This window comes from Rousettus aegyptiacus, unplaced genomic scaffold, assembly GCF_014176215.1.
Source record: "Rousettus aegyptiacus isolate mRouAeg1 unplaced genomic scaffold, mRouAeg1.p scaffold_m13_p_13, whole genome shotgun sequence".
Taxonomy (NCBI): domain Eukaryota; kingdom Metazoa; phylum Chordata; class Mammalia; order Chiroptera; family Pteropodidae; genus Rousettus; species Rousettus aegyptiacus.
This window is the reverse complement of record NW_023416288.1, coordinates 75,186,116-75,197,642: the sequence shown is the minus strand read 5'-3', so window position 1 is coordinate 75,197,642 and position 11,527 is coordinate 75,186,116. Positions and strand designations below refer to the sequence as shown.

At 33.8% G+C, this 11,527-nt stretch overlaps 1 protein-coding gene and 2 pseudogenes across 3 annotated transcripts in view; 2 read left to right on the top strand and 1 right to left on the bottom strand.

The window, feature by feature from the left end:
- The first annotated feature begins 933 nt into the window (after positions 1–933).
- LOC107507071 lies at positions 934–3,228 on the top strand (annotated as a pseudogene).
- Positions 3,229–6,478: 3,250 nt separating this feature from the next.
- TMEM168 (transmembrane protein 168) overlaps positions 6,479–11,527 on the bottom strand; it is a 40,607-nt gene continuing 35,558 nt past the window's right edge. For 2 of the 3 annotated variants that reach the window (XM_016138068.2, XM_016138069.2), the window contains exon 5: positions 8,636–9,246. In XM_016138068.2, the coding sequence (XP_015993554.1) occupies positions 8,699–9,246 (548 nt within the window). In that variant the 3' untranslated portion in view covers positions 8,636–8,698. Of the gene's footprint in view, positions 9,247–11,527 lie in introns of all 3 variants that reach the window. The other variant, XM_016138067.2, reaches the window with a different exon arrangement.
- LOC118611055 lies at positions 10,709–10,827 on the top strand (annotated as a pseudogene).

Genomic DNA, 11,527 nt, shown 5'->3' with positions numbered 1-11,527 from the left:
GCATACATACACTTACAGATTTACATCTATATTAATTTCTATATCTACCTAATACTTCCTCTTCCAATTCAGCACCTTCAGAATCATTCTAGGTCTCTCCCATTTCCATATCTGCAATTCCTTTCAACAGAAAAATCCATTCCCATTACCTTTAATGTATGTTCATATTTGATGAATCTCTCCTTATGTAACCCATCTCTCACCATCATCTCTCCCATATCTTTGGTGTGGATGCCCTCCTGAGCTCACACCAGGTCACTCTTTGTGGACTGCTCCTGCCATATGTTGATATCCATTGTCAGGAACTGCTCCCTCCTACCCCCACATACACACACGAGTGCCATCTGGTGACTTTTCTATTTCTATGTATTAATTCTAGAATATACATTTGGTTCTGAAATTTCCTCTTTGCATATTATCCACTTTTTCTGTAAATTCCTCAAAACACTTTTTTTTTAAAGTTCTTGTCTGCTAGTAATCTACAAGTCTCTAATGACTGCTTACTCTTGATAATGAGTCCAATTCCTTCCCTTTTCATTAGACTTATAATTTTAAAAAATGTTTTCTGTATTAGGCATTCAAAAAAAAAACAACAGTGGAGAGTAAAACATAATTTTGTGTCCGTTCATAATGCATGCCTTTCATTCTGTGGTCGTTAGAGTGAGGGACTTATCTTTCAAAATCCCTCACAAGGTGAACTGAGCTGTTGCTGAGCTGCAGCTTTAATTACATTGAGTTCACCTTTGTTTAGTTTAATCCCTAACCTCCCATGCCTCATCTGCCAAGAGACTGAGCAATTTAACTTCTTTAAACATTTTAACTGGAATGAGTTGGGTCTCAGTTTTAGTTTGAAGTCAAATTTTGTTCCAACTCTGGCAATTAAGTGTGATGTACAAAGCTGCATGAACTCTTTGCTTACTAGGCCCTCCTCCATTGCAATTTTCTTGGCAAAATTCCAGGGAAGAGGCAGAATTGTTTGGTTAGACACTTAATGCCCTTGCAGACCCATCTCACAATGTTATCAAGCTTAGTTGGTTTTGTCATTGAACATGGGGGCAGCTATCCAAATCTCTCTTCTCTGCAAGCTGCGTGTACACCGAAGCAACCATGTCAAAGGGCCCTGGAGTTGGCATTGATTTCAGCACCACCTAGTCTTGTGTGGGTGTCTTCCAGCATGGGAAAATGGAAATAATTGTCAATGATTAGGGACACTGAACTAACTCCATGTTATGTCAACTTTACTGAAAACTGAATGCGTTATCAGTGATGCCGCAAAGAATCAAGTTGTATTGAACCCCACTAACACTGTTTTTGATGCCAAACGCCTGATTGATGTAGATTTAATGATGCTATTTTCCAATTTGATATGAAGCATCATCCCTTCATGGTGGTGAATGATGTTGGTAGGCCCAAAGTCTAAGTAAAGTACAAGAGACAAAAAGTTCCTATCAAGAGGAGGTATCGTCTATTGTTTTGACAAAGATGAAGGATATTGCAAAAGCCTACTTTGAGAAGACTGTTACAAATGCTATCATCACAGTACTTGCTTACTTCAATGACTCTCAGTGTCAGTTTACCAAAGATGCTGAAACTACTGATGGTCTTAACATACTTACAATTGTCAATAGCCAACTGCTGCTGCTATTGCTTACGGCTTAGATAAACAGGTTAGAGCTGAAAGTGCTGATCTTTGACTTGGGAGGTGGCACTTTTGATGTATCAATTCTTATAATTGAAGATGGAATCTTTGAGATCAAATCTACAGCTGGGGCCACTCACTTAGGTGGAGAATACTTTGGTCAACCATTTTATTGCAGAGTTCAATTGCAAGCATGACATTAGTGAGAACAAGAGGGCTGTTGCCTCCGTACTACTTTCTTCCAGTACCCAGGCCAGTATTGAGAGTGATTCACTCTATGAAGGAACTAACTTCTATACCTCTATGCCATATTTGAATAATTGAATGCTGACCTTTTCATGGCACCCTGGACCCTGTAGAGAAAGCCCTTCAGGATGTCAAGTTCAACAAGTCCCAGATCCATAATATTGTCTTGGTGTGTGGTTCTACCCAAGATTAGAAACTCCTACAGGACTTCTTCAATGGAAAAGAGTTGAAAAAGAGCATTAATCCTGATGAGGCGGTTGCTTATAGTGTAGTTGTCCAGACACTATTTGTCTGCTTTCTGGAGACACATCTGAAAATCTAAAAATCTGTTTGTTTTGATGCTGCTGGACATCATTCCTTTTTCTCTTGGCACTGAAACTGCTGATGGAGTCATACTGTCCTCATCAAGTGCAATATTACCATTTCAACCAAGCAGCCACAGACCTTCATTACCTATTTTGACAACCAGCCTGGTGTGCTCATTCAGATTTATGAAGGTGAGCAGGCCATGGCCAAGGATAATAACCTGCTTGGCAAGTTTGAACTCATAGGCGTGCCTCCTGCACCTCATGGTTTTCCTCAGATTGAAGTCGTTTTTGATATTGATATCAATGGCATCCTCAGTGTCTTTGCTATAAATAGGAGTAAAAGGAAAAGAGAACAAGATTACCATCACTAATGACAAAAATTGTCTGAGCAGGGAAGACAGAGTATGTGGTCCAGGAAGCTAAGTACAAAGCTGATGATGAGAAGCAGAGGTACAAGGTGTCTTCCAAGGAGTACAAAGCTGATGATGAGAAGCAGAGGTACAAGGTGTCTTCCAAGGATTCACTTGAATCCTATGTATTCAACATGAAAGCAACTGTTGAAGATGAAAAACTTCAAGGCAAGATCATTAATGAAGTCAAACAGAAGATTCTTGACAAGTGCAATGAAATCATCACCTGGCTTGATAAGAACTAACAGAGAAGAATCTGAATATCAGCAGAAAGAGTTGGAAATAGTCTGCAACCCCATTATTATTACCAGGCTATACCAGAGTGCAGGAGGCATGCCAGAAAGAAGCTTAGGGGCTTCTCTGGTAGTAGAGCCTTTCATACAGGTGGTGCCTCTTCTGGGCATACTAACAAAGAGGTTAACTGAGCAAACCTTGAGCACATATTCAGCAGTTTCACACAAAATATCGAAGGACTAAAATTTGTAGCAAATTCCATGGCAGTTTTAAAGTTGAGGTGCTCTACAGTAAATAACAGGGTGTCCGTGACACTTGAATATGAAATATGTGTGCACAGGAAAAGGAAATAATGATGTACGTTATAGACACTGTATTGTAAAGTGGAAAATGCGATGCCTTAATAAAACTGTAAATAAAACTGTATTTAATATTGGCCAAAAAAAAAGTTTAGTTGATTTCTTTTCCTGCAAAATCTTCTGGTATATGGCAGCTCCACTTCTAAACCACCGACATTCAGTCATTTGCCCTAGGTATAGTAGCTGCTTCAATCTCTGCTTATTTAATGAACTCATCCCTGTCTGGATTTCATCTTTGCTTGTATTTCAGATTTGCTTGTATATTCTGCTCTGAAATAGCTCCAATAAAGAGTATGTTTATTTTACCTGGACTTTTTGTGTTTCCACTGGATCAAAGTTCTATTTTACATCCTGATCAGAAGTCAATTTCACCATGTTTTTTAAGTGTGAAATTTACATTGGCTTTGAGTTCAAGACAGTGAACACATGACTTTATATCTCCTCCAGTTCCCATTAAATAGGAAAAGAATTATTTGTAGTAATGGGACAAGTGACTATACCATCAAGATGTGAGAAATGGGAGAATCTATCACCAGACCAGAGATTTTGATATACATCCAGAAGACAAAATAGAAGAGTATGAACTGGGAAGGTAGAGAACAAGCTGTACCCTAGCGGCCTCACAGAAGATGCTTCTGGTGATGAGAGTCTGACCAATCCATCACAAACCTAGAAAGGCTCTGGTATCAGAGATTATTGGAAAATTAGGGTGGGGCTAAGAAGTGGGTTGGTTTTAGTGTAGTTAATGATTGAAGGTCTTTAAAATGACCTGTTGCCCCTCTTCCCTATGCTTATGTGCTTATAGCCAGGTGTTTATCCCCTTGACAAAATACTCAAAACAGTTCTCTAAAGGGCACGTAAGTATTTACACTCAAGTAAAACCTTCCTTTTCCTGGCCTGAAGGGGTTCCCACAACATAAAATCTGGCTGAGTTTGAGACCCAATTTCTTAGCCATAGCTATGTTATTTGGGGGAAAGTTACTTAAGTTCATTGCCTGTTTCCTCACTCATAAAAAGTATATCCATAATAAAAAGTGGTTGCTAGGATTTAAGAAAATCATGCACACAGAAGTGCTTAGCACAGTGCCTAGAACATAGTAAACATTCAATAGATAGCCATTGCCATTTTTATTGTTATTAATCAAATACTTATTTTATATGGAAAAGAAAATAATCCACAGGTTAGATGTTAGAAAGAGGAACATCTTTTCTAATTAGGTAGGAGAAATAGGTGAGAATGAGTATCAATGTGTGTGTGTGGATTACAAATTAAAACCCCCATCCTACTTTCCTTAACAATATCTAGTTGTGTAAAACAAGAAATCAATATGTATAAGGACTCCAAAGAATCTAGAAATATCTATTATAAAAATGCATTAAAATAGCATCCATCTGAATTTCTATATTATTTTATATATACACACACTAAATTATTTAGAGAAAATTCATTGTGCTATTTGCATTTACAATCCATAAAACAAAGAATTCCTTTTTTTGAAAAGAAGAAATATTCTGTATAGTGTCATTAACATCTGATATTGTGTTTAAAGACTCTTCGGTAGCTGAAGGAAATTGAACTCTGGTGGTAATCACACAATAGAATGTATAGATGTTAAATTATAATGTACACCTGAAAATTATATAATTGTATTAACCAATGTTACCCCAATAAACTTAATTTAAAAAAATAATAAAAAATAAGATTAAAGTTATGGAAAAAATAAAGAATCTTCAGTGTACAGGGGTGAGGAGAATACAATAAATGCTTTACTGCAAGATTAAAATTACTTAAAAGACTCATGATTTAGACTAAAAATTAATGTAAATCTTGCTCATCAATACATTGGTATGTTTTAATATAAAAATATATTTACTGCACATGAAATAAACATTGCTGGTCTAAAAATATGCAATGCCATGTTTCTTATCTCTGGCACACTGCTAAATAACTTTGACTTGGGATAGATCAATATTTTTGGGTCCAGAACACCTAATAAAAGTTTAATAAAACTGTCACTTATTCTAATTAATTTTTAAGTTCATACTTATAAAATATTGAGGTCATCACACAAGATAATTAGTAAATTTGATTTCTTTAATCAAAATGGTTTTTATGTATAACATTAAAAAACCCAAGCGCTTAGAGTAGTTTTCAATTTGAAATCAGCTTTGGTCTAAGTAACAACAGTATTTTTTAATAAACATAAATGTAAATTACTTTATCAACCAAGCAGTTGCTCAAAACAATAACTACTTAAATTTGTTTCATATTTTATGTCTATGAATTGCAATTAGTGAATAGGGAAGATGGTGAAAAAATTTGATATTTGTAGTTGCCCTAGCTTGTCCTGAGCCTGCTTATGTTTATAGGCCAATTTTTTCTGAATTTACAGTCTAGTTGTCACTAATATGCAGGGCCAAATTTCTTTTGTTCATCAGACTTAAAAAAAAATAATTTCCATTTGATAAATTTTCATTTCTAAGAGAAAATCAACAAAAGATTCAATCCTAATCATACTGGTAACATGATGAAAATGAATTCAATTCACGAAAAGCTATTTTTTGGTGACATCAACTATGTTTTCTTTCAAATCTGCCTGAGTTTTTCCTCCCTAATCTTGACACTACTCTTTAACTGCAAATGTGAGATATTTTAGTTTTGCTGACTCCATAACAGTCTTTAGTAATTATTAACTTAATGATGATCTTGAAATAATATCCACTAAAAATAAAATTATAAAGAAAATGTAGTAATTTACAATCATGTTATTCCAATTTCTCCTTGGGATTCTAAATTCATTCTCTCAGTCAAAAAAATTTAAAAAATACTCTTCTGGATAACTGCGTACCAGAAATACCAAGATATATAAGCCTCTGTCGGAAAAGAGATGACAGTCTAGTAGTTTCCAATAGAGATGTTCAAAAATACAGATGTAACTCCTTTGAACATTTACTATCAATTATACCTAATCATTCTTAAAATTAAACCATTTTCTTCTGGCAAATATAATGTTAACTATCACATTACCTGTGGACAGGTAATGCAGAACATTACTTTGAAAGAATGTGAAAGAACACATATAAAAAGTCTGTACCCCAAACAACAAATATATTTAAGCCAAAGCTTAAAAACAAAATATGCACTTAAAAATAGATTCTAATGAAGATTTTACTAAATCCACTAATTCACTAAATATAAATTCATTTTAATTAACAATGTAATTTTTTAAATGCATAGAATTTATGAAAACACTGGTCAAAAAATGATCTTCTGAAAAGGTCTTTTCTGTATACTGTATTTATTAAGAAGAGCAAGAGTAACAGTAAGCAAAGATAAAATATAAGCATTCCAGAGAAAGAGCTGAGCTAGAGCAAACTAAAACAAATTTTTGAATGAAAAGTTATGGGAAAAGAACTTAGCTCTTTATCACATAATAGTGTACATTTTTAAAAAAGATGTTTTTAGGGGGTAGTCATTTTGTAGTTTTAGCAAGATATCATGTGAGGATACAAGTCAACACTGTGTTGAAAAATACCTCCATATTCTTTCTTTTTACTGGAATGGCAGTTTTGTCCCAACATAATCCTTATCATTCCAACTAACTCCTACCAAAACATATGATATATAAAATGAAAGCCATGATAAAATTAGTCTCATTAACTGTATCTATTTTTAAATCTTTAGGTAAAAGTGATCAATCGATTTATCCTTCCCATACTATTCCTTCTCTATACTATCAGCTACATTAATGTTTAAAAATTGGCAGGTTTTAATTTAGGGCTCTATCTCTTAAGTCATTTATAGTTTTTTGTTTGGGTAGGAGAAATCACTGAAGTGGATATTCCATAACTTTTTGGTTAATAAACTGGCTCAAGTCACATTTTGAGCCCAGAACTTTTTTTGATATGAAAGTACACAGAAAATATGTTTTATGGCTGTAAAAGTATCCACTATCTTTTGAATATGATTTTTAGTACCATCTTAATAATACTTTACTTAAAAGCAAAATATACCCTTATATTTGGCTTCCTCAGAGTAAAAGAGATATGCTTAGTTAAAGCTAATCTGCTCAATATTGGCTCAGAAATTTAAAAAATTTTACTTCACATTAATTTAACTGTTTTTTTATAGCTAATACTTTTAACATTTGGCTTTTCTGTTATACTATTTCTGAATAGTAATGAAATACTACATTTCATTTGGATGATGTTGATATAAATATGTAACCAAATACTGGAAATGTTCCAATCAACCCACTACCAACCATAAACTCTAATGCATGGGCAATTTTTATGACTATCATTTTTAATATACTAAAATATTCAATATCTGTTACTTGCACATAACATGAAAAATTAGTTTTTAACAAAATTTTATTCAAAGCATTAGGAAAATCATATTCAAAACACAGAAACACTCACATTATAACAATGCTGCATAGATAGTGGTATACAAGTTCCCTGATGCTTAGTGACTTCTAACTGAAACTTCAATTTTCAAGTTACCAAGTAGAAAATGGTAGAGGCATTATTTCATCTTTCTGAGGCTGGAAAAATGGCTTTGATGATGATAAGTGATGCATTTAAACAACAACGATTAGATTACCACCAATTTAATTATATTCCTCTCTTGTTATTTCCCAGAGATGAAACTTAGAATATAAGAATTACTAGAAGGAAATAGGAGGTAAATTACCTCTTAGAAAATATCCTGATCAGTGCCTGTTTTAATCAGATAAAACATTGATATGAGTTTTCGAAAGAGAAGGCAGTTTATTTGGAAGAAATCTGTAGCTGAACACATTGTTAAGAAAACATGGTTACCCTGAGAAAGACTTAAAATTGTCAGTACTTTCAGAGGCCCCCAACAATGCATGCAGGAGCAACTTATAAGCTCTAGCCTCTTGAGTGACCTACACACACACAAAAAATGTTTTGATCTAAACAATGGTTTGGCCTTCTCTGTTATACTGGTAACGGGTCACAAGCAAGACATCTGAATGTGATCGACTTTAAGCAAATTTTGCATTAATTTCAGGCAGACTTCTTCCTTTTTCCTTTTCGAAGAAAGAGTTTGTAATTCTACCAAGGGTCTTCTGTAAGCAAATTTGTAGTTTTCTTAACAAGAGTAAACAAATTGGTCTACATCCTCTAATCTACGCCTCAAAAATAAGGCATTGCTAATTCTTCATTGGCCATTGCAGAGCAGACAGTGTTTTCTTTCTAATAAGGGGCATATGCAAACATTCCTCAAAGTGCATTATTTTTAACATCTCTTATGCATTTACAGTCAGAATTTATGACTCTCTACATACTTTTAGTATAAAATGATGCTTATTCTCAACATTTTATATATATCATAATACTTGAGAAAAGACAAAGTGAGAGCAGCAACAGAAGTAGCAAGATATTTTTCAAAAATAAAAAACATGTACAAAAAATGGCAAGTGAATAATAACTGATACTGTGAACTCTCAGTAATATTCCACTTTGGGTTCCAAACTAAGATTTGACAAGTTTGAAACCTTGTCCTGTGTCCAGCACAGTAGGAAGAAACCAACTCATTTTTAACCGTTTCAAGCACCTAAAACAACTTTTGCAGACCCAAAAAAGGTTCAAACCACACAACCAATTTGCCAAATGCACTAGTGGATATGTAATACGAGGAAAGTGTAGCATCCAGTGCTTGGCTACATCATTGCCTGTTGGCAAATGCAGAGTGTAGTCACTCCACTGTTTTGATACACCATATACTGCTTTCACTGTGCGTCCCTTTTCAGTCCAGCAGATGTTATTACTGGAGCTGCAGTTATATTCTACCCAGTCTTTTGTAAAGTCACCTAGCTGAGGTGGGTCAGCTTCTTCAATATCTACTGACTTTGTCATCTCTGCTCCTTGCACTGCAATATACTGGTCATTGATTTTTCTTACTTCTTTTATCCAAGGAGTTGAATTCTCACTGTCTAATATAATAATAAGGCGGGAACAGAAGGAACCGTTTTTTTCTCTCCACCATTCTAAAAGTGTGTCAAGGCGTAGTATATCTCCACCTGTGAACGAAAGGAAATTCATTTGAGCAATAATTTCTGAACCCTCTCATTAAGAATACTTTTCTAAGTGTATTTTCTTTAAATTCTTATATTTAAGTATGTGGGAAAAAAATAGGATCTTCCTTCCAAAGTATCTTTTCAGAAAATTTTTTAAAACAAAAACATTCAATTTCAGGTAAAACAACAACAACAACAAAACTAATCATGCTTACAACTCATATGAAAAAAAATAGGACATGCTATAATAAATCAAGAAAATATTTTATAAAGTTAAATTTTGTGAAAAAAAAATTATAAAGGAAAGCTAATATTCTACATTGAAAGCAGCAAATCCAGCCTGTTACCTGTTTTGGTACAGACTAAGAGCTAAAAATTAATTTAACAGTTTTACGTGATTGAAAAAATCCAGTATTTTTCATGGGAAAAAATAGAAAATTAAAATTTCGTATCATTGTTTCCATAAATCACATTCATTTTCATTTTGTATATGGTTGCTTTTCAACTACAATGGCAGAGTTGAGTAGTTGCAAAAGGGACCTTATGGCCCATAAAACCAAAAACATCTGGCCCTTTTCAGAAAAAGGTTTGCCAATCCTGTTCTATACCACTAATAAAATGTTACCTTGTCCTCACATGTAGATAGCTACTAAATGAAACTCTTCTTCTCTGTACCGAGAATGAGTTTAGAATAACTTTACTGTTAAATCAGTTTTATACCTGAAAAACAACAAAGGATTAAAAATAGTTACCCAGAAAGGTCTAAAGTAAACAAATTTGAACTAGAAACCTGTCTTATAGCTAATAGGTTTTCCATTTTCATTAATTTTGATTTTTAAATGCTACATTAAATACCTCGATTATTTAATTTTTGCCGCCCTCTTAAATTTCATGCCTGAGGCCTACTGTTATCCTCACCTTACCCTAGTCCTGGCTCTTTTAATGGTACACTGATATAGTCACTACAATTCCAGATATTTATCCTGAAAAAAAAGCAGAAATGGGGGCAAACAATTACATATAAAGACCCTCTTCCCTCTCTTATCTAAGACAGTGTAAAATCTGAAATGGCTAGGAGGAATGGAAATAAATTATGATAAAACCTTATTAGAAAATTATAATAAAATGGTATTTATAAAGAAATTTTAATGACGTGAAAGTATTCGAAATTAGAAGAAGCATGACACAGAATTATATCTACAAAAATAATAGCAGTAGTTATTGCTGGGTGTTTAGATTTCAGATGGCTTTTGTTATATTTTTCTATATTTTCCAAAATTGTTACACTGAGCATGTTATTTTTATAATTAGAAAGTTTTAACATGCTACAATTTACTAGTGCAAGATCCAAAACCTAATATCAGATAATACACTTCTACCAAGAATAATCATACTCTTTGCTAAATTATCAAAATGACAACACTAAAGTGAGAAAGAATCCTTCAGAATTTAGATTCTATTAGTAGTCTACGGCCATGCCACCCTGAACAAGTCCGATCTTGTCTGATCTCGGAAGCTAAGCAGGTTTGGGCCTGTTTAGTACTTGGGTAAGAGACTATCTAGGAAGACCTGGTGCTGTAGGCGATAGATGGATGGATAGATAGATAGATAGACAGACAGACAGATAAATATATAGGGATTGTAAGACGACAAGGTCCTTGTAATCTGTGAGGTCAACCAAGGGTTGCCTCGCCTAAAATAATAAATTAGCTTCTATTAGTAATATATCCTCTTAAGTCAGGGTATATCACATTCCTCATGAATAATTAATTTTCTTTTATTCTTCGGCCTGCTATATTTTAGACTCTAACAATGAAAACTTGTTTTATAAATTGGTCTTAAATACTTCCTGAAGATACCTTTCCAAAGATAGTCAAATGTTAACTTTTCATTATTGACAATTCTATTAAATTTCTCTAGAGATCAGAGGATGACATTACAGTGCTATTATACAAATTCCACCTGCCGTAAAACATGACTATATAATTTGTCTTCCACACTATTTCAATAAATATTCTTCAGCACATTCTACACTAATTCTCTTATACACATGTTCTTTAGATATCAACAAGAGACTTAGAGAAGCACTAAAGCCTTTTAAACACTATTTCTCCTCTCTTGTTTTGTTTCGCTCTGCTTTCCCCTATGAATTGGTTCATGGCTTTTGTTCCAGATGTAAAGTACTTACATTTATTTCATAAAACCATCATCAGATGCAGTTCAAGTAACCGAGATTGCTTTTTAAAAGCTCTGTCTGTGATAAAGTACTTTGCAGATAATCTAC